At 34.5% G+C, this 23,356-nt stretch overlaps 2 protein-coding genes, 1 non-coding gene and 1 pseudogene across 6 annotated transcripts; 2 read left to right on the top strand and 2 right to left on the bottom strand.

Moving 5' to 3' along the window:
• Positions 1 to 320: 320 nt before the first annotated feature.
• On the bottom strand, positions 321 to 4,568 carry LOC104758567 (beta-glucosidase 1-like). 3 transcript variants are annotated; one of them, XR_015586388.1, is made up of 12 exons: positions 4,335 to 4,568; positions 4,184 to 4,247; positions 2,694 to 2,743; positions 2,537 to 2,612; positions 2,388 to 2,459; positions 2,208 to 2,295; positions 1,849 to 2,101; positions 1,637 to 1,752; positions 1,311 to 1,534; positions 976 to 1,094; positions 794 to 890; positions 321 to 709 (listed from the first exon to the last, which is right to left on the bottom strand). XR_015586388.1 is itself a non-coding variant. In XM_087494435.1 (12 exons), the coding sequence occupies exons 1-12, from the start codon at positions 4,482 to 4,484 to the stop codon at positions 475 to 477; spliced, it is 1,539 nt and encodes a 512-aa protein (XP_087350561.1). In that variant the 5' UTR covers positions 4,485 to 4,568; the 3' UTR covers positions 321 to 474. The 3 variants fall into 3 exon arrangements, 1 of the variants encoding a protein (XP_087350561.1); XM_087494435.1 differs by having other exon boundaries at positions 976 to 1,066; positions 1,288 to 1,534; XR_015586387.1 differs by lacking the exon at positions 321 to 709 and having other exon boundaries at positions 835 to 890; positions 976 to 1,198.
• Positions 4,569 to 5,119: 551 nt separating this feature from the next.
• LOC147924846 (small nucleolar RNA R71) lies at positions 5,120 to 5,226 on the top strand. Its single transcript, XR_015587953.1, has one exon. It is a non-coding gene; the product is annotated as a small nucleolar RNA R71 (small nucleolar RNA).
• An 8,617-nt stretch (positions 5,227 to 13,843) lies between these two features.
• Positions 13,844 to 18,564, top strand: LOC104758565 (uncharacterized; annotated as a pseudogene). Its single transcript, XR_015586391.1, has 13 exons — positions 13,844 to 15,899; positions 15,979 to 16,107; positions 16,195 to 16,308; positions 16,523 to 16,569; positions 16,650 to 16,801; positions 16,893 to 16,993; positions 17,113 to 17,310; positions 17,414 to 17,491; positions 17,548 to 17,620; positions 17,790 to 17,855; positions 17,954 to 18,084; positions 18,168 to 18,257; positions 18,350 to 18,564. The product of XR_015586391.1 is annotated as an uncharacterized LOC104758565 (transcript).
• On the bottom strand, positions 18,554 to 21,640 carry LOC104758566 (uncharacterized). The gene is made up of 5 exons (XM_087494434.1): positions 21,494 to 21,640; positions 21,265 to 21,375; positions 20,001 to 21,039; positions 19,151 to 19,911; positions 18,554 to 19,018 (listed from the first exon to the last, which is right to left on the bottom strand). The coding sequence occupies exons 3-5, from the start codon at positions 20,956 to 20,958 to the stop codon at positions 18,719 to 18,721; spliced, it is 2,019 nt and encodes a 672-aa protein (XP_087350560.1). The 5' UTR covers positions 20,959 to 21,039; positions 21,265 to 21,375; positions 21,494 to 21,640; the 3' UTR covers positions 18,554 to 18,718.
• Positions 21,641 to 23,356: the final 1,716 nt, after the last annotated feature.

Here is a 23,356-nt window from a genome sequence, read left to right as displayed (position 1 = left end):
CGTGTTTCCAAACAGAAATGTGTGTTAAGATCTCTATACCTTTACATGATGCTTTACACTTCTTCCAATAGAGTGATTACATGTTGTCAATGTAAGGGTGGGTGCATTTTTTCAACAAGTTCGGAGAACAATCTTTTCACGTACCACATAATGTTTTATCGAGGAAACAGAGTACCGCTACTGTTTAAAACACATATATTTTTGTAAATCATGGACATTCAAGGACGAGTACAGAGAGAGAGTTGGGTTAACCTAATTCTCAGCCTCAAGCGCCAACAATTAACCTAATTGACAAAGAGAGATTTGGGTTAAAGGGAAGCTTTTGCTTAAATATCTTTCTTATATCAAATGTTTCGGTACGAGTTTGAAGCTGAATTATTTGGCTCTTATCACACAACTTTAATGATCTTTTTTTGTGAAAGAATCTATCTATATACTGAACCGGATATATCATATTTAACAGCAACCGTGGTACTAGGAGGAAGACGAGAAGTTGCTCATCGATTGCATGCTGCCTTGGGAACCAAGAAAGGTGGTTTTGCCCTTGAGAAAACCAGAGTACCAATGGGCAGAGAGTTTGGGAGATCTCTTGCGTTGGGGGTCGCTGAAGTTGACAGAGTACAATCCGAGACTATTCTCATATCCGGTTCGTAACTCGTACAAATCCATAAATGACCATACGAAGTAGCCTCTCGTGTCTGATCCATTCCTACATGTAGTCATGTCTTTTGTATCTTTCATACACCGATAAGAGCAGAGATGGCAAGATGCATTATGAAACACTTTTACTTACCTAACGGCTTTCAGCACTGCACCAATGTAAGCATCTAAATACTCAATCCTTGGTGTGTCCTTCTGTTGCAGTTCCAAATCTTGTTTCATGTTTTTACCTATATTTGTTTGCATTGGCAAGATAATTAAATAGACTAAGACAAACACAAGAGAGAAGACAGAGGGAGCGAGAGAGAGAGAGACCATTCTCAAGAATGTAGACAGGAGGATTGCCATAGCGCTGCTTTATATACTCCAGGATGCCTTCCATAGCCCATGGAGAACCAACATACTTGTCCTAACAAAAACAAAAACAAAAACAACTAGTGAAAAAAGTATTGGGAAGACTTAGTTGTATAAGTAGTTAATACTAGGCGCATTGCATCTGAATTTAGTAGCCTCGAAACTCTTACCTTCAGAGAAGAAACTGTCTCCCAAGCAATAAAAAGAAAAAAAAATGATTAGCTAATGCAAAATATCATAGGATTAAAGAGCAAAGATATATATATATTCTATAGATTGAGTTTTTTGGCTCCTACTATTAATAGATACGCCCGAGTCTGAGGTAAAATCTTTGATTTCTGAAAGTGATGGGTTCATTTCGTTGTTTCTCACAGAAGCCGTAATATAGTGAATAATTCCCATGAAGTCAGATGAGCCTTTAACTTGTTCTGATTCTTCCTCTGAAAAAACTGGCAGTCTTGATCCAACGGTTTTTCTCATCGCATCAGGATAGTCTCCGTATATAACCGGCTCAAGCATCCTGAGTTTTCAAGAATAGAAGTTTTATTTTTATTTTTAAGCTTAAAAAATATGTTTTTTTTTGGATATATATGTTGCCTAAGTTTGTCTGTGCATGACTCACCATCCTAGGTAGAAATCATTGGCTCTTTGCGTTGCGATTTCATCATCCTTGGAGCTTGTCGAAGGAGTAAAATTTATTGCAAATAAGCTAAAGCCTACGGAACCTCCTTGTATATCCTGCACATTACATATATATATATATATAATACCTTACTCCTTTGTAATCAAGTCTCACATTCAAGAGAGAGTTATCTAAAAAACAGATATTATTACCTTGTACTTTTGCTTATATAGTCTTGAAACAGAGGCGTGCGCAAGCAACAAGTTATGGCCGACGATATATGTTTCAGTGGAAGAGTTCCCTAACAAGCAGTTTCTGTCCGGGAAGGAGCAACGACCAGGCGGTGAACTCCCATCGTTGTAACCTCCAATAGTGAATATATTAGCCTCGTTGATCGTGGTCCAGAATTTGACGTAGCGCCCAAACTCTCTGAAGCAAACATCTGCATAAGCAGTGAAGTCTTTGCTGCGATATGACAAAATAACAAGAAGAAGCTTTTCATTTTTCAGGTAACTCTTTGTAGCATCATGTGAAAGTGGAAGCAAAGTAAATTAAAATGCTTGCGCTCTACATGATTCTGCGGTTGTTCCATCCTCCATAGTCATCCTCGAGATACTGAGGATGATCGTAATGACAAAGTGTAACATGTGGCTCAATTCCTGCAGTAAAATTGCATATAGTCTAGTTAATATGAAGTAAAAAGCAAAGTCTACTTCCGCAGTAGAAGAGTTTAAAGTCGGTTTAGAATTACCATGTCTCACAAGTTCTTGGATGAAGTTCTTGTAGAACTGTAGACCTTTCGGGTTTATGGAACCTCTTCCATCTAATGAGACAAGAGCTCATTAAGTTGATCTTTTGGAGTAAAGTAAGGAAAAAAGGTCATACTTAAAGAAGACTTACTGAGAATAAGCCTAGACCAAGAGATGGAGAATCTGAATGCATGTAAGCCAGTTTCGGCCATAAGCTTCACATCTTCCTGCAGTGTCAGAAAAAAAAAATCTTTTGTATTTCGTTTGGTGAATATATATAAATAACATGTATATAAAAGAGAACGAACCTTGTACTTGTGGTATCCATCACAAGCTATGTCTCCGTTATCCATGTTACCTGCCAAGTGTATTGGAGCAAAGGAGATAAAACAGAAGATGATATAGATCAAAGACAAAAAATCAAATGTATTTTTCTTCTTAAAGTACTTGAAGAGAACCTTATTCTCTAAGCATAGAGCTGCTAATTTTGTTTGACAAATTAAAAAGAAGCTAATTTTATGCAATGTTGTTTTTTTTTTTAAAGTCACCAAAGCAAACCAAAACAGAATTGCATATGGTTTTTGGTTGGTTTTTTTTTTTTTAAGCAATACTAGATTTTAACCCGCGGTACACCGTGTGCATATAGTTTTATAATTATTTATATATTATATTCTATTTATTTGTTAAATATTGGATGTTTTATAAATAGAGAAATAACCTAATTTTTCGGCTGCTTGTGCGACTAAATGTTTATATTAATTTTTTAACATGTAATATACTATATGACCATTTGTTTATTATATTTAGTTTGTTTTGTTTAGTGTTTGAGATTCTATTTCGATTTTTAATTATTATAACAAAAAATAAGGGATCTAAATACATAATAATTCATTTATATGATATGATTAACTCACATTTTTCCTAATGAATTAATTATTTTACACAATCTTAGGTAAAACAAATTGATTTTATATGTCAGATATTATAATATTAATATTGTTGGCAAATAATAAAATAAGGATTTAACCCGTGTTAGCACATATTTAATAATATTTTATTAATTCCAACATGTCCTTTTTATAACCACATTATATAGTATTTTAATTTTTTTTTAATTTTACATATTCGTAATATTTTAAATTTTACTAAATTTATATATATATATATATATATATATATATATATATTAATTATAATATTTAATAATTAAGAATCGAAATTCTTCTTACGTTAAGAATCAAAACTCACAGGTTTGGAAAATAAAATGGAAAATATATCATAGTTTATTTCTCTACATAATATTGATTGCTGTTTTTTTATTTTTGGTTAGAATGAAATGTAAAATATTTAGGAAACAAAATCTGAAATGATGTTATTTTTGGAAAGTTTTTAGGGATAAAATTTGTAAATAATTTTTTTAATATATATAACTTCAATGGTAAAACACCAAACGTACTTAAAAAATGTTAATAAATTTAGGAAACAAAATCTGTCGTGATAATAATTTTAGAAATTTTTGAAGGGTTAATGTTGTAAAGAAAATTTTAAATAAGTAAAACTTAAAGGGCATAACACAAAATGTACTTCAAAAATGTTAATATAGATATCGTACAACCATAAAACCAAACTTAACCAAATCGAATAAAATACAGTTTTTAAATGGTTTCAGTTTTCATAAAACCGTAAAACCGGAAAAGTGAACTGTAAACCGGAATACCCACCCTCCCTCAGACCAAAGTGCAATTAAAGACCAAAACATAGAAAAAGATAATGGAAAGAAAGAAAAAAAAAAGCTTACCAGAGTGAAGGAAAGTATCCCAAACGCTAGGCTTCCTCCCGTCTTCGTTAACAGCTCCTTCCCACTTTAAGAAGAAACCAAAAAAACTTAAAAGACAATCGAGAAGAAGAAGAAAAGAAACAGAGAAGAAGGGATGGGATTGCTTGGTTACCTGATAAGCAGATATCCCGGCTCCGAAAACGAAACCTTCCGGGAAATCACTCCTGCTGTAACTGTAAGCATGGCAGCATTTTCCAAGTCCAGACGAAGCTACAAGAAGAAGCAACACAATCCTGTTTACGAGAGACAAAAACCCTTCCATTTAGGCTCCACGAGTGACTGGCTCTCATATACTCTGCTTTAGATGTCTTCCATATATTTATTTATCTGTTTCAGATCAATTGTGACTGAAAATATCGTTTTCTATATATTTCTTAAAAGAAATGTTATTTTAATATTTTTTTATTCACATGATAGGCAAATGAGAATATGTTTTGATCACGTGTATCCACGTCGACACCGACAAGCTGAAGAAATGTGCGTACAGGCGGATCTACAGTCAAAAGGGGGTGGGACACGGGCCCATATTTTTTTTTAATAAAAAGATTTTGTATTTTAACACACTTTTCTATTAAAAAAATTTGCATTCTCTGCTTTAGCTCAAAAATCTCAACATCTTCAGCAAAATAGACTGACTTCTTTCCAACAAGAAGGTTATGCACTGTATCCAACTTAGCATTCACCGTAGCAAACTGATTTGAATCATGGTCTTCATATGCTCTTTTCCGCTCTAAATCTGCATTCTTAGTACTGTTGCTTGATGCTAGCCTTTCTATTAACTTCTCAGCATCATCTGGGTACCTTGTCTTGAAGTTCCCATCACTAGCAGCATCCAAAGCCATCTGATACCTCCAATCAATACCACTGAAGAAGATACTAATCAACTGCACCTCTGAAAACCCATAATGTGGACAGTCCCTCTAGTATGCTTTGAATCTTACCCAAGCAGCTTTGTAAGATTCAGCAGGTCCTTGTCTAAAGGTAGAGAGCTTAATCCTCAGCTCATCAGACTTCGCATCATCATAGAAGTAGTTCAAGAATGCCACCTTGATGTCATGCCAGGTTGTCAGAGATCCTGGTTTCAGCTGCCTTAGTCAATGAGAAGCTTCCCCAGCAAGAGAGTATGGGAAAAGCTTGCAGTAGAGATAGTCTTCTGTGACTCCATTAGCCTTGATGCTTGTAACTATATCCTCAAAGTGCTCTATGTGGTATAGAGGCTTCTCATTTGGCAAGTTCTGGAATGGCCTTTGTCCAACAAGAGCGAAGTAGGCAGGCTTCAGCTCAAAGTCATTCCTTGGGAATGGAGGAGGGACAATTGCGGAGCGGTTCTCATAGAATAAGTCTGGCCTGTTGAAGTCCGCAAGAGTCTTGACAAGTTCTCCATTGTTGTCCTGTCGCCTCTGAACATTCTCCGCATCGGCTCTGGCATTGCATCGATCGACACCAGCATTGTGACGATCGATGCCTTCCTGGTTGCGTCGATCGATGCCATCGTTGCGTCGATCAACGCCATCTGCATTCCCATCGGCCACAACGAGTTCTTCTTGAATAACCTGGCCTTCAGCATCAAGTTTTTGGCCACGTTCGTTGCGCACATTACCCTCTTGATCCTTCAAAACCCCAGCCTCATCAGGTCTCAATATGATTAGATTGGCCATCTTCGCTGATTTGGCTGTTTTTGTGTTATCACGCTCTAGTTGTCCTAACTCTTGGTTTGTAAGCTTAACAACCGGACCAGTAGGATTTTTTCTGGTGCTAGGCTTAGGCATGTACCTGAAACACACAAGAGAAAAGAAAAAAAAGCGTGTGAGTAAAACAGAAAAAGAAAAAATTTAGACAAAATCAAAGACTTTGATCTAATGGTGAATCAAAAGAGTCTCCGGCAATGACGCCAAAATTTGATATGCTCAAATTTACCCTAAAGCTACTCTCTCAAATTAAGAGGTCAATTGTAGTACTTAGGGATCGAATCCACAAGAACTCTAGATTCACACAATAGATTTAATAATCTTTTAATTATGCTAAACAAAAATATTTTAATTAAATAGCAATGCAAAAACAGAAAATAAAGAGTTGTAAAATTCAGAAGGATTAAACGCTAGGCCTAGGGAAATTCTCAGGAAATCATGGAAAATCAGATCAATTAATTAAGTAAGCAAGATTCAACAATTAAGCACCGTTCTTGAACTCTAAACACAATTGTAAAATAAATCAGTTCTCACTGCAAATATTATCTAAGTTTTAAAACCTAAAAATCCAAATCTCTTTGCAAAATTCAAGTTAAAAACCAGCAATAAAATCAGGTTTAGATAAGTTCACAAAATCACTAATTCAAATTTTTTGCAAAAAGTAATTTTGCTGACCAAAGGTTTTATCAGGAAAATCAATTATATTCTCATATCAATTAATAATCCTAAGATCTAAATCCAGATGACTAATCAATGATCTAGCATTAAAAACAACCTATGGTGAAGAACAAGAAAGATAATGAATCATAAATTAACAGATCTAACAATCCATGAAATCCATAATGAGAAACCCTAAACCTAACAAGCAGATCTACTCTGACATAATTGTATGAACACAAATCATGAATAAAATAGATAGCATTAAGAGATTAAAAGAAGAAGAAAAGGAGTTCTGAATCTTCTCTGTATGAGTCTTGATTCTGCTCTCCAAAACTCTCTAAAATCTCTCACAGGGTTTTGCTCTCAAAAGTTGCAGGGAAAAATAAAACTTAGGTCTAAACAATGACCATAAAAATCCTATTTATATTCCTAAACACGTCCAGGGACTAATGATGCAAATATGGAAGACTTTGGGGCAGATTTGTAAATCTTCAAAACTTGTGAGGAAAACTTCCGATTTCGTATTTGGCCTAGCATCGATTGATGCATATACTGTGTCGATCGATGCACTCTCTAAATTTGTCTCCCAACTTTGCAACTTCAGCCTCAATGCTTGATTCTGCTCCAAATCCTCCTATTTAGCTCCATTATGCTCTCATCCATGTTAAATCCTATAAAGACTCAAAAGACTCTAAAAATACCAGAAAGACTCTGGGTGCAATTGGTGATTAACAAACTGAAACAGCTGAATAGGTTGAATAATGATGGGCTGAATAAAAATGAGCTGAACCATCAAAATAAGTTGAAGAAACTGAACGAGCTGAAAAAACTGCAGAGAAATAAATTAGTATGCTAAATGGTGACCATTAAGTTGAATAGCTGAATACAAAAATATAATATTAATAATTTATCTATAATAATATATGAAACTATATATATAACTAAATTATATATTTAAATATAAGAAATACGTAGAGAAATATACCTTTCACTCATGGCTACAATTGTTTATGGAAAAAGGTGTTTAGCTCATAATTATTTTTTCCTGAAGATAAATCGTGATGAGTTATGTATATATAGGATCTGATTTGACTTTTGATTTTAATCAATAAAAATATTAATTATTCGAAAAAGTTTAAAATTGAGCTGATTTTGCGTACTAGAATATCTTTTATTTGTAACAAATAATGCTAATTTAAATTATTAGTTTAATATTGAGCATTAAATAATGAGAAAAAATTTGCAAAAAACAAAAAAAAAATAGTTAACAAACGATTGTTTGTTACATATTTCAAAATTATATAGATATATATATAATAATTAAAAAATATAAATGTAATTTTTAAAAATTGATTTTTAAACTAACAATCTTTGACTTTCCTAGATTATCGAACAATCTAGATTATGACGATTGTTTTGTTAAATGATATTTTTTAAAAGTCAAAAATATTAATTTAAATATGTAAATTGAATAAATATTATTTTTTTTTAGTTTTCCATCTCGTTCAATCTGTTCATCTCCTATAATCTGGTTGAACAATTTTCAGCCAAAAAGTGATATTTTCCAGTCACAAGGTGGGACCCAATAAATCTGGGTTGGAAACATATTTATCTTAAATGGTGAGTTTTTGGCTGAATAAAGTTGGAAAGCACGTTCAACTCATTCAACCAGGTTGAAAAGTACAACCATTTGCAGCCTCTATAATCAAGACTTATATCATGGCTAAAAACACCTAAAAATCATGATATATCAACCGACTCTGAGGGAAAAACATCTGGAGAAACATCTGCTGGATGTATCCCTTCAAAAGGTTTGATGTACTCATTTGCTTCAATATATGTATTTCCTGCAATTATGTTCAACTAATATTCATTTCTTGACTGAGTTATAGGTACATGAAAACACTTAAGCCTTTTGTTAAGAATCATGCAAGGCCATAAGCATGTATGGCTGAGGGGTATTTAGCTGGATTATGCGTTGCATTTTGTTTAGAGTTCTTTAAAGATTCAGTACCAGTTTAAGAAACAGTTAATCACAATGAAGATATTGAAGCTGATAAAAGCGTGGTTGAAGGTCAACCTCTGAAGAAGGGTATATAAGTTACCCTATCAGATAAAGATAGAGACACTGCACATTGCTATGTGCTAATGAACATGGCATCTTTGGATCCTTATGTCGAGTAAGAGGTAAGCCTTTATGTTTCATCTACTAATTATTAATTTATTATTATAATTTCATTCTCAAAACTGTTGTTTAATGTAAAATCAGGATGCATTTGGAAGAATTACAAGCTAATGATGCTCGATGTGCTAAAAATGAAACTTTGTTATGGAAAAACCATACTGAGCAGTTTGCACAATGGCTTAAAATAAAGGTTTCCATGCAACTTGTCTTCTTGTTAAATTGACCGATTAGCTTGTAGCTTCATGATAATGTTTTGCTTGATGACTGGTTAGCTTATCTTGTAGCTTGATGGCTGGGTTTCTTGGAACAGATTGTTAGCTTATCTTGTAGCTTGATGAATGGTTCCTTGGCATAGATTGGTAGCTTCATGATCATGTTTTGCTTAATGACTGGTTAGCTTAGCTTGTAGCTTGATGACTTGTTTTCTTGGCACAGATTGTTAGTTTCATGATCATGCTTTGCTTATTGACTGGTTAGCTTAGGTTGTTTCTTTATAATTGGTATTCGTGATTATCATTTTAGTACTTCAGCTTGATGATCAAGGTTGGAATTTTACTGTGGCAGATTCATTCAGACTCAACAAATAGTCGTTCTTAAATTTTGAGTTTTCGATCGACGATGGAAAGAGTTTTTTTTTGTTGATTTGAAACGATTAATCGAATTGTATGTCTATGTAAATTAAAACGCTATGATTTTAGGTAAATATATATTTATGTTTAGTAATTTTTCTTGTACTAGTTAGTTTTATGCTGCAATATATTTAGTTAAATTTCAATTGAACCAATAATCAACAATGAATATATTTTTGAGTTTGAAACTTCAAAATATATATTTCCTAAATTTTACTTGTAACGAAAACTGTTTTTAGTAAACCGTTAGTTAAAAATTATTTGAGTAGGTATAGGAAAGTTTGAGAAACATTTGTTTTTATTTTATCTTAAATTTTATAAATTAAGCATAATTTGTTCTCAATTCAAGCGTGACCAAGATTGTGTGTCTTTGCGATATTGAAAACAACAAAACTAAATAGTTTCTTCTCTTTTTCAAAAAAAAAAAAATCCACAAACTATACTTTTCTAGATACTATAATCCGTTTTGAATTAAAATCACAAAAAATATATTTTTTTAAAAAAAATTCATTACTGAATAACTAAAAACAATTCAATCAATTATTATAAAAATAATCAATACAATAAAACTTGAATGTTTCTCTCCAGAGCATGACACATCATCATTGAGAAGCATTATGGAGATGACACATCAATTAAAACAGGTAACCAATGAAAATATTTTACTTAATACAGCTCATCATTCTATTCCAATAATAACCAATTATTATTAAGAACAATTTTTGGTGAAAACCCTTATATTCACCCTTTTTAGTTTTAACCAATCATTATGCCATGTCATATACCATTTAAAAGAAAATTAAAAATTAAACAAATTAAGTAAATTAAGAAAAGAAAATCATTAACAAAAAAAGATTAATTTTGTTAACGGGTTTCGAAGTCCTAAAATTTGTTTCATCCAATTTTCATTTTTTTCTCCAATACATTGTCGTTTTTTAAACACATTAGAAGTTAGATACTGCATAAGCATCATAACAAACAGATGAGAATAGATACCCGAAAGGACAACAATGATATATACTATTTTCTGACAAATTCAAAACTATTTGAAAACAATCTGCAAGTGAATGAGGAAGAGAGATTACCTCTCAAGTATTGAGTTCCACTATTGCACTTACAATGTCTTCATTGTGACCCTTGAGCGCCTTAACCCTTCTTTGCTGTGCGAAACCCCAGTTTAAGTCATGATCAAGTCAATGTCACGAGCCTCCACAATGGTATCATCAAATTTCTCTTCATCTTCTTCCAGATGTGCTTCAATTTGTGGCAGTCGATGCCTTTGAGAATGAGAATCACCGTGTCTCTGTGACTCTGTCCCATGTATTCATGTTTCCTCTAACGGCGACGCCGTTAAGGTTGTTTAGCAAAATTTATCTTTTCTGTTAATGATTTTATTTTCCAAATTTAGTTAATTTGTTTAATTTTAATTATCCTCTAAATGGTATATGACATGGCACAATGATTGGTTAAACTTAGAGAGTGTGAATATAAGAGTTCACCTTAGAGGTGAACCCAAAATTGTTCTTCTATTAAAGAACATAAGAAATTAAATGTTAGAAAATCTATAAGAGTTAATATATTTAGTTGGCCCATGAAGAATAAATCACATCTAAACTTGAACTTTTCACATGTATCGATTTGGTTTGGTGTGTTTCATGTAGTTGTATAAAATTATAAATATGTGAATGTGTAGAGAAATGCCACGAGCCATGAATGAGGGCATTTGACCTAAGTTCTAAAAAATAAGGACGCGCCATCGAACATACGCGGCAACAACTCCATCGACCGCCGTGCTTGGTCTCTGAAAACCCTCACAGTGAAGCCTATAGTTCAAGCTTCTGCAGTATCCGACACAAAAAGAAGAAAGCTTCATTTTTTTTTAGTTTTCGTCTCATTTTTTGTGAATTTGTTTTTTTTTGTAAATGGAATATTGTGAGGAATATTATAAAAACAGAGGAAGCGACAATTTGGGCGATGAACACAGAGATTTGAAGAACCAAATCTCGATTACATGAAGAAATTCCAAAACTTTAAAAGATTGCTCTCAAATATGTTGTTTTTTTTTTAATTGTTTCGTGACCTAATTTTAGATCAAAAGGCTATATTTTAAAAGCATGATGACTTGTTTCTTCCGTATTGTTGATTGGTTTTCTTACATCTCATGATAAGAAATTATATATTTTCAGGTCAGAGGGCTTTCAAAAGAAGAGTTTGATGATGGAAGAATGATCTGGATTTTTCATTGAGAGATAAGATTGAAGGCATGCCAGATATTAGTCTTTGTCTCTTGATGATGTTTACACAGCCTATTAAAACAAATCTTAGTGTACTGATCAGAGTTAGACTATTGTTCCTATTTTGTTTGGTATTAGTTTTGTTCCTAATTATAGTTTAACTTGCATAATATTATGTTAGACCACTGTTGTGGAATTAGTTGGTCATTCAAAGAATTGGAATTATTTTTTTTATTATTATTTGTTCTTAATTTCTGCAGATAAAGTTTTAGTCTTTTAAATTTAATTTTCTTGAAAATGATTTTGGCTTTGCCATGTTAACATGAGTTTTGGGAATGCACAAAGCACAATGTTCCCTTCTCATAATAAAGTTTATTTAAGGGCATTTATATAAATTTTCGGCCTAGAAGATTTTACAATGCTTTGTTTTAGAAGCTGCATATGATTTTTAGACAAATGCAATGAAACATTTAAGTGGTATGACGACGTTAAGAGTTTAGAAACATTACGTGAAATATTTTCTATACGAATGCATACAAAATATATGCAGGGACTTTTTGTAACTATTATTCATAAATGCAAACATGTAGAGACTTTACAATATATTTACTGTCTAAAACTAATATATGTAAAAAAAAAACTAATATATGTAACGTGTATTTATTAATGCATGCATTTGTAATAAAATAGTAAAATAAAACTGCTAAAATGGGAGCAAATAAAAATTTATAAATCTTAAATCATCTTAAATTTGTATATTCCATTCCAAGTACATATAAAAGGTTTTATTAAGTGTGATAGTCGATGAAAATATACACACATATATATATTACAATATAAAGACAAATTAATTATCTGTAAAAAAATAATTATCTTTAAAAAGTTATACACATACACTAAAAACATAAGAAAAAAAACATAGACGAATACATTCATCATTTTATAAAGTAATATATATCATTTTTTTACAACATTACAAATTATACGTTTGTCTTAGAGAAAGACTGAGTTCGAACCCAGATTTCGTGAGAAGGCAATAAAGGTGAGTACCAGTGTCTTCCCATTTATATATGTCTTATATCAGTTTCTTCATAAAATATTCACAAAAAATATTACTCAAAACAGTTTCGTATAAACTCTCCAATAGAGCTACTAATCCTCTTGATTCTCTCAAAAGAAAAATAAGTAAGGGACATGATTCTAGAGTAAATAACATTAGTTTGTTAAGTGTTAGGGACTAAAACACCAAAATATTATTTACTTGATTAGTTTTAAACACATCTTACAAAAAATCCTGCACATACCCATTATGTACGATGTGTATAAAAACTAATCAAGTTGTTAGTTTATTTTTGTTGCATTTGCATATAGAGTATATTCCAAGCATTGTTACTTTTTAATAGTGATTGTGCTCATAACCTATATAAGGAAGAACTGTTTAAATTTCTTCCTATACATGTTGCTATATTTGAAAATTTAGGATTGATTATAATAGTTCATAGGTTTTATGAGCTATGATGGAAAAACTAACACTAATGATGGTGCTCCAATGCATCATAATACAAGAAAAAACAAAATTGATTTTAGTCTATAATTTCATTATAATAATAAAGTAAAAATAATCAGAAACAAATAATAACAAAAACTAAAAACAAAATATTACCAATAGAATTTGTCAAAAACTAGATTAATAATGATTTTTAATTACAAACATCATACAAAAATTATCTTAAAAATAATTAAAACAAAAAATACAAAAACAACTCGCAGCGTAGCGCAGTTACTATCCTAGTTCATGATAAAAGTTGTTGCAAATTGCAAAATATCAAATAATTTTAAGGTTTGCGTGATTTTTTTTTATTTCTAAACTTGTATATTTAACCAATTATTTATTATTTTAGGTCCCAATGAATCCATGATCTTAATTTATTATTATTAAAGGTCCCAAAGCTATATTTGATTGATTCTAAGCTCTTTTTTGTTTTGATCCAAAAAAAAAAAAAAAAAAAAAAAAGAAATCTCTTTTTTGTATCTGATTATTTCAAGTGCGATTTTTTTTTAATCCCCAAGAAAGATGAAGACCATTTTACTATATTCAAATCTTATGCAAAATTATGCAAAGCTTTACACAAATTCTTTTGTTAATCTGTCCATGGAATTAACTACAAAATCGAAGCAGCCGAGTGTACTACGGACGTTGCACACAAGGTGTTCGACACAATTCCCCAATGGTCAAAACTGGGTCACGTGTCTCTCACGTTATAAAAAAATCCAGCTTCTTTCGATACAGTTTCTGTTATATTTCCCCGCTTACTTCTCTCTGAAGCAAGAAACCAAAAAAAAACCCAAAGAAAGCTTTGAGAGTCGTGTACTATGGAGTCTTCTTCTTCTTCTTTCACGGAAGGCAAACCCTACAAAGATGCTGAAGATCACATCGCTAAAGGAGAATACAACAAGGCCATGGAGATACTTGAAGATTTGGCTCGTGTCCATTGGGAAGATCAAGACGCATGGCTCCTTCGTCTCCAACAAGGTGAAATATTCTTACGTCTAGCGAAAGAAACAGAGGAACCTAATGTGGAATTGACTTACGTTTTGGGAACCCTAGAGTGCTACTCGTTAGATGATAGGTTATTTTCATTTTGTGCAAAATCACTCCACAAGTTGGCCAGGATGCTTGGCTCGGTATCGTATTACAAGAAGTGTTTGAAGAAAGCAAAACAAGCTTTATCTCTTACTCTCCCAGATGACTCCGATTCTGTTGCTAAGTTCATACAGTTGAGGGAAAAACATAAGGGAATGTTGAGTGTAATCAAAGATGCAGAGTCCAAGATCGCTTCTCCCGAGGCTCTAGTTGGTTCTATTATGGAAACAAAACTTTTGGAGTCAAAGAAAAGTCCAGACCCACACCCGCGTGAGGATTTGGTTAAACGGTTGAGGACGTTTTGGCTGGGGTTGGATGTTAAGGTCAAAAGGGACTTTATGAAAGTAAGCATTGCAAATCTTAAAACTTTTGTTTTGGGTCAAGTTGTGGAAATTTCCAGAGAAGGAGGAGTTGCTTTGGAGCAAGTTCTTGCTTCTGCAAGGAAAGACATGATATGGACATTCTGGATGTGTTGTTCGAATCACTTCTCGAGGGCTGAAGATTGTAAGAATCATCTTGAGAAAGAACATGCTGCAGATTTTGTGCCAAAGGATAGAGTCCAGAGAATAGGGAAGGACTGGACTCGTAAGATTTCTGTTGGAGGTTGGGAACCAGTGGATGCACTAGCTGCCGTTGAGATGATCAAGAATGAGCTCGCTTATGTGAAATCGTTTGCAGCTAAATGTAAGAATGGATAGTCTGAAGAATGGCCTTTAGCTGAAGATGAAGAGCGTCGTAAGTTACTCAAGGAAATCAAATTGATCCTTGTGTCGCTTTGTGACCGTAAAACATTCTCATGTAGCGTTCGAGACTGGTTGATGCGTTTTCCGGTTAAGCATCAGAGTCTTGTCGAATCTCGCCTACTGGAAACACCTCAGAGTATCTGTTTTCTTGAATGTAATGAACTCAATCATATCCTGGAGTTTCTGAATAACATAAAGCGTGAAAGGGATGATGGTACATATCTGGTTTCCAGAGCAGTAGACAGTGTCTTGGGCCGAACTCGGGTTAAAGAAAAGATCGACTTTGACCCTCAGTTTTCGTATCTGCTTCTGGATAGAAGACTGCTGAAAAGCAATAATACTCCGTTAACTGAGGATACGAAAATCAATGTTTTTGATCCCAATGTTTACTACGTCAAGGCACATGTTCAGGGAGATGATATCGTATCTTGGTTAACTGAAAACTATTCATTAGATAAGACCTTTTTCAGATCTATCAGGGAGCAGAACATTGATATGTGGGTAGCTGTTCTCAGAGCTGTTCAGTTCACATGTCGGAATTTGGGAACCAAATATGCAAAGAAAGCACTGGTCTTTGATTATGAAGCAGCTCTTACGGTGATCGAGAACATATGTATGAGCGAAGATGAACGGAGAAAGAATCTGCAGGAAGATCAGTGGATCAGATATGCATGGCTTGTATGCGAGAGGTGTGAAGAAAGAGTCCCTGAAGATTCCCTCACTTCAAAACTGTTCTTGTGTGCAGTACGAGATGTTTTGGAAGGAGCATTGCATCCAACATTTGATGTCCCCGATTTAGAAGACTGCTTGAGTCTTATACGTGAGCAGAAAATTCTTAGTGACGATAAAGTGTTGAAGTCCATAGGACTTCTGAAATCAATGGTCACCCACAAGGTTCATTCATGCCTCCAATATTCTTCATTAACAACAGAATAACATACTTAGCTTAATAAATTATCTACATGACTTGCAGGTTCTTCTAATCGATGCAAAGATTTTGTTGATTGATAATTCAAGGAAAAGTTTGCTAAACAATCTCGTCAGGCTTTGTGTTTATGACAACCGCACCTATATTCTTCAACTGATGAAACCCTTCTTACTGGTTGGTTATATACATACAGCTTTCATTTCAAGTCCTATTTGGCCTTTATATCGTTTCTTATATGTTTTGATGTCTCTTCTCATCTAGAATAAGATTCTAAATATGGAATCCAAAGCCAAGGCAGATGCAGTAGCAGTAGATCTTTTACTCGAGGAGGTGAAGAAGTCACAGTCAAAGAAAAAGAATGATAAAAAAAACAAGGTCTTTCAAGTTCTAAACTATTACTAGCAATATCGGTTTAAGTTCTCTGAACAGGTCAATAACGGTTTTTATCTTATTGGGGATAGCATATCATCCATTTGGATTTTGTTTCCATACTTTTAGGCTTCCACTTTTCTGCTTTGTGTATATAATACCTATTCATTATTTCTTCTCAAATTGCTTATAAGAATGAGTGGTGCTCATGGTGTAACAGAGAACTTCAACGAGCAAGCCTTGCACCCACGATAAGACTGTTGAACGGTAAGTACTTTTGGATTCATTTTTGCATGCTAATGAACTGTTTCGAGTTTTCTCTGAGCAAACGAGTTTTACATGTACAGTAAGCCTTCTGTCAACCTTGAACCGGAAAGTACATCTCCATCGGTGGAAGAAGATTCTATGGAACAAGAAGATGCTCTTGCAAGTGAGAGGGGTCGATTGGAAATTTCTTCCAATACTCAAAATCAAGAGGACGCTACTCAAGATGACCCTGGTTGATTAAAAGCTTTCTGAATTGACTGATAATTTGAATCGTATTGTTTTTGAGATGCATAATTATTATTCTTTCATTCGCCATCTTCAAGATACAAACATGCTTGGAGAAGATTCATTTTCGGCACATTCAGGGTCAACACTTGAAGGTGCTGCAGCCATATACAGTTCAGCTTTTGACATGACGCTGAAGGTAAATTGGTTGCCAAATCAAAACAAGATTTAATACCTAAACTCTCCTCTTCTGATTTAACTCATTCGATATCTCTTCACGTCCTTTTGATAAGTTCACAAAAACATGTGGTATTGCAGGCTCTCTGGAACATTAAGGTTCTCAAAGTAGATTTGATGAACAATATGCAACCATTTCAAGCGCACTTGGAACAACAAATTCCTTCTTCACTACAAGATGTATTTACTGCTTTGGTGTCAGAGGAGATAAAAAATGAGGGAGTCTACAGTTTTCTATTGAGCGACTTACTTACTTCTGTAGAAGAAGTTATTTCCATGGTTTGTGTGGAGAAGATATGCTTTCGAAGAACTGTATATCAATTTCTTTTTGTCCATAAGTGAAATTGTTATTCTAAACTTTCCTATGTTTTACTTTTTGCAGTCTAGTGATGCTGCTAAGGTAGTTGTGGCCATCCTTGAGTTTTGGTGTTGCTGGAAAATTCCAGAAAGAGAAAGTATGGTCACTCGCCTTTTCACGTTGGTGGGGAATGAAAGAATGAGTTGTCGAAAATGCAGAAGGATTACAAATTATCCAGAGCAAAGTTCTCCTGTTCTTGTTATGGCTGCAGATTCAATCAGACAACTCAAGGTATGTTTCGTTTATTTCTCTCTTTAGCTTTCCTGCAGAAACTGGTACATCCTCTTATAAAGCTGTTATGTGCTTAAATATATGCAGTGTGCTCTTGAGAGTATAAGTTTTGTGGACATACTTAGGGTGATTTGCATGGAATATCAAAAGTCATGTGACACTGAACAAGGAGGTTGTGGAGAGTCAAACTTTGTTCATCACATTATAAGCAGATGTCCACCTATCTTCACAATCGGTAAGTTTTGACAACCATGATTGTGATCTTATGTTTTTATCTCATTTATAATGCTTATAATAACACTTTGTTGGTGTTTTGTGGATCTGCAACATCAGTGTTAGAATGGAAGAAGAGTGAAACTGAAAAAGAAATATCTGAAACAACAAAGGCTTTCGACTGTGAGATGGATATCAGCAGGCTATACGTAGGCTTAGAGCCAAACACTAACTACCGACTTGTATCAATGGTAAAATCTGAAACAGGTTCACAAATGTTTGTCATATTGTTCTTCTGTATCTATCTGTTACAGTATGAACCTAGGTTATGCAGGTTGGTTGTGGTGAAGATGAAGAACACATTTGTGTAGCTTATGAAAATAACCGGTGGGTCAATCTCAAACGAGAATCTTTAGCAGGAGAGGTAAGACAAAACAGTTTCCCTTTGCCTTCCATGAGTTAAATTGAGAATTTAGATAGGGCAGACATGATTGACACCGTTTTGTGATGCTATAGGATGTTGGTGACTGGAATGATGTGATCAATTTCTTTGGAGAAAGGAAGGTTCGACTAGAGATTCTGTTTTATGAAGCTGTCCAATCGATGGCTTAGCAAGTGTATCAATATGGACGAATCTAACATTGATGTTTGTAAATAGATAGAGTCGCCAGAGTTTGTTTTGCCAACTAAAACTTACTAACGCAGTAGATATGATAAAAGTTGAAAATCAATGCGTGTAAGTAGATATTAATCAAGATTCTACGATATAAGTTCCCCAAAATCCAATAACTGCAAAAGAATAAAGCATGAAAAACACTAAAAAGAATTAGGAAGAAATTTTCGTTTTCTTTTTACACATTAATTTTGTGATGAATTATAAAGTGTTTATGGTCTCATGCATTTGACAAGAACGTCAACGAATCGCTGGTACATATGTTGCTTCATGTACATTTTCTCAACCTTTTTGCGTCCTTCACTCCCCAATTGTAGCCTTGTGTCTGGATTTCTAAGTAGAAACAAGAGATTATGAGCCAACTCCTTGTTACCTGGTCGTCCCATCGAGTGAAGTAGACCAGTCACGTTGTGTTGCACCATCTCTTTGGTTCCTCCTGCGTCTGTTCCCACCACTGCAAGTCCATAAGCCATTGCTTCGATTGTCACTCTCCCAAATGTTTCACCAACTCCCTGTTAAAGAAAAGGTTTAAAATTAACCGAACAAAATCGAAATGGTTACGCCGAAATCAAACCTAACATATACTAAGCTTCTGTGGAAAACTGTATATCCAATAATATTTTTTGAAGTCTTAAAAAGATTACCTGAGAGTTTGTAACGTAGACATCTGCTGCAGAGTATAAAGAAGCAACACGAGTTGTTGCTGGAGTCCACATAACTGACTTAGATAAGTTTCCGTTGTTTGATAAGAAGCTTAACATCTCTTTAACGTATCCGACTTTGTTGCTCTTCGAACCCACTGATCCTAGAAGAACTTTAAGTTCTTGCTTCTGTCTTCTTACGCCATTGTCAAGTGTGAGAGAAACGCTTTTCATCTGTCTAGATGAACCTCTTAAACGATGCTTACTGGAGTGACCAATCTTTTCTTTCCTAATGATGCCTCTATGATTCCTTAGAGCTTCTTGTTCTCTCTCAGCAAGTGCTAAGGCAACAGATTCAAGGAGAAGAAGTTGTCCTTTTCCTGGATTTATGCTGCTAAGAGACATCACAAGCATATCTGTATCTGTTAAACCTAACTCTGCTCTCACTGATTCGCGCAATATTTGTCTCTTCTCCCTCATTTTCTCTGGAGAAAGCGTTGGTGTGTTGAGTGAGGAAGGAATCCCAGCTACAAAAGCTAACTCATCATTTACAGAGAGTGGAACAATCACTGGTTGTGATCTAAGCTTTATATGCTCCTCCTCGCACCATGTTAACCATTGTCTACTCTGTGATTCAGATAAGAAGATCAGCATCTTCACTCGGTCAAGTACTGGCTTCGCTCGATCAAAGTATTCTCGTCGGTTTTCCATTATCCACCAAGCTATCTGACTTCCACCGGCTGGAAAATGATTCATGTATTGATCTGCAATGAATGGAAGTACAATAATTAGGTTTTGATTTCCTTTGATAGTAACTTAGTACAGTTCATAACTCACATAATGAATTCTTTACCTATCCATGAGGTACATACTGCTGATCCTGCAATGACCAAATCTGCTTTCATGGCGGTCTTGAAGCTGAGTTCTCCTTTGTCTTCAACCACTTTGATTCTTCTCCTATTGAGCTCTTGCATCAATCCACCCCTCCTGCTCAGAACAACTGCAGAGACTGTTGCACCACAGCTCAAAAGCTCTGAAGCCAGCTCCATCATTGAGATTGGAGCGCCAGTCATAGACAGCTCGTGGAATACCAGGACAAATCTCCTTGACCAAACAAAGCGTTTAAAATCTGATTTCCGGTCGCAAGTCCCAGACCGTCTATGTGGGCTCCATTCTAGAACTCTATCCTCTAATGATCCAAAGGGACCAAGAAGCTTACCATAAGTAGCATTAGTCATTGGAAGTTGTGGATCTTGCTCATCTTCCAAAACTTTAGTCTCAAGTACCTCTTTACTCACCTTCTGCTTACTACGGATCTTACTACGTGAAGTCCGGCCAGCTTTTTTCGTCTTCTGCTTGGAACTCAAACTCCGTCGAGAAGCCCCATCATCTTTCTTGATCAGACTAACATCCGTCCTCTTATTCAAACTAGCATCATCCTTACTGGTAACATTCACCAAAGCATCAGAATTCTCATCAGCAACAACACCACCCATTCCTTTATTATTCGTCTCCACATATAAAGCATCCTTCCTCAGCCTCCCTCCAAACCGTAAAAACTCAACTTTGTTTTCATTATCATGCGCCCACCTAGACTGAACATAAAATCCAAGATACGTCCAAAGAGTAATCAAAAGCAGCCAATAAACCAGTCGGCTACTACGAAACCACTGAACCGCTCCTCCTCCCCCGTGAACTCTACGCGGAGTCCTACCAGAATGTACTCTAGGTGAACCTCTTGGAGTAGACCTCCCTGACAACGAAGACTTAACGCTTGTCTGTCTCAGCGGCGATAACCGAACCTCCTCCATGATTTCAAAGCTATAATCTCAATGCGAGCATCATATAAGCCACAAAATAGAGTAGAAATCAAACCGCCACAACACCACAACCTAGAAAACGAAATCAAGTAATTAGTTTACAGTTCAGTAAACTCTAATCTCCAAAAACCTGATATCAGAAAGAACTATAGGCTAGTTAAAATTCAGATCTAAACTAATCTCCGGACCTACATTTAGGTACTAAATCTGGTGAAAACTCCACAACTTATATCAGATTACAAAGGATTTTAAAATTTTCAAAATCAAAATCAAAATCGATCGGTCAGTTACACTTACCAGAAGCTGAGTTACTACGGACTTGGATTCGCAGATTCTTCAGTGTTTCAGCTTCCCAAGTACGAAATAGCAAAAAAATACGCAGCTAATTAAACGCGAATTTGCATCAATCTGTGATTATAAAGCGAAGAATCAACACGAAGCTTGAAGTCAATGATCTTCACCGGAGGAAAAAAAAGCAAAAAAAAAAATAGTGACGAAGAAGAAGAGAGGAGAAAGAGAAGCTTACTTTCGTATTCAGTAGTCTTCTTCTTCAGAGATCAGAGCTGAAGCAGAGAGAGAGACGAGTGTGTGCTTCTTCTTCTTCTTAGTTCTTAATTTCCTTGTAATTAATTGTCTCCACATGTTTCCTTTTCATTTCTTAATTATACTTTCCGCTCCTTAATTACATTGAAATCTCTTTAAACCGGCCTAATTTTGACTGGGCTTGGGCCTTGAAGTATATAACTAAAACCAAAACGACGTAGTCGCGACCTGATTCTAATTTTATTAGCAACATAGTTTTAAAGTTTTAAATTCCATGGATAAAATGTTTACTAATCTATAGTACTGGCTTTTTTTTACAGTAGACAACAAAAAAAAATTAGTTATAATATTAGAGCATAATTTTTTATGTTTTTGAAATTAACAACCATGTAAAAGTGGTGGATATTTATTTAAGTAAACTACATAAATTTTTATAGATGTTATTTTTTTATTACAGTATAGAACATAAACTGTATAATAATACATGTATGTATGCCCTATGCTATTTTCTAATTCTGTTTATGAATAAAAATCATGTTAATGATTAAGAAAAAAAGTACAATCCTTTTTCCTAATGTTACCTCATAGCTAGTTACAAGTAGGAATATTCTACAAAAGAATTAGTTATTTAGTTACCCAAGTTACTTCATAGTTGAAAATTTGACTTGATGACTTTGTTATGCACGATCTCTTTGTAAACTACTGTATGTTTCAAAGTATCCATACATTAAAGATGCTCAAAAGAAAAATTACTTCATAGACAAGGCAATGTAAAAGGTTATAGAGTGAAACATTTATATATTGAAAGTTTTCATTATTATAAAGTTACAAGCTCACTAGCGGTTAAGCCGCGAAGCTCTTTCAGGTTAGCTCTTAGGGTTTCTACAGTCTCTAATGTAGCAGATGATTCGCTTGTGGAAGAAGTGAGAACTCTGTGTCCGAGTGGAGATTCCTTCTCTTTCCTGTGATTTTCAACGAGTTGAGTCAAAGAAGCGGTGAGACTAGAAGTCTCTGTTCCCTGCTAAATCACGAAAACAAAGTAATCAGACTTATGAGATTGTGATTCTGATCCCTTTCTTGTTGTTCAAGAAAAGGTCTGAAAAAAAAAACCTTGATTGCAGATTCTTCAGAGAGGCTCTCTTCTATGCTATATTTGTTGGTATAACGATCGAAGCATCTTCGTCTTGTTTCAAACCAGCATTTTCTTGTTTAAAACAGCCGCAAACACCTGAGTGTCCAAGTCCAAGAACCTCTGGTATAACAGAGCCGCTCTGTTTCTTTGCAGCTGTGAGAACAAGATCTGTATTAGAAAATTGTCTGAGACAGAAAGATTTTTGGTTTTTGTTTCTTACGTTCTTCTTTATCAGCATTTCCTCTATTACCTCTGTGTGCTTCTGCAGAACAAAGAAGGTGGAATCAAATTTCAACTCATACTTTCTTTACTTAGGAGAGATCATTGATAGAATCTTGAAGTACCTTCAAATTCACGTTCTATCTCTTCCAACATTTTCTTTTTCTTAGCAGCTGAAACAAGATTTATAACCAAAAAGAAGTTTCAAAATTTGCATGAGAAGGTTGTAAAGAGAAGAAAAGGGATCAGAGAGTTTACATTCTTCTTCATTGTTTCTGGAATCATCAACTTGAATCTGTTTAAGACCTCCAATAGCAGCTGCATGGAAGATTTCATTATTTCTTCTGAGAAGCATATGAATGAGCTAATTAGACAGATGAGACTCTTAAGCAGGGGGAAGACAAAACCTCCCTCAAGCATCACATCACTCTGAAAACCAAACTGTACATGTGGAGGATCGGAAACTCTTAAGCAGGGGGGGAAGACAAACCTCCC

Source organism: Camelina sativa, chromosome 17 (assembly GCF_030686135.1).
Source record: "Camelina sativa cultivar CO46 ecotype springtype chromosome 17, ASM3068613v1".
NCBI lineage: Eukaryota > Viridiplantae > Streptophyta > Magnoliopsida > Brassicales > Brassicaceae > Camelina > Camelina sativa.
The sequence above is the reverse complement of the archived record's forward strand: the minus strand, read 5'-3'. Positions and strand labels throughout refer to the sequence as shown.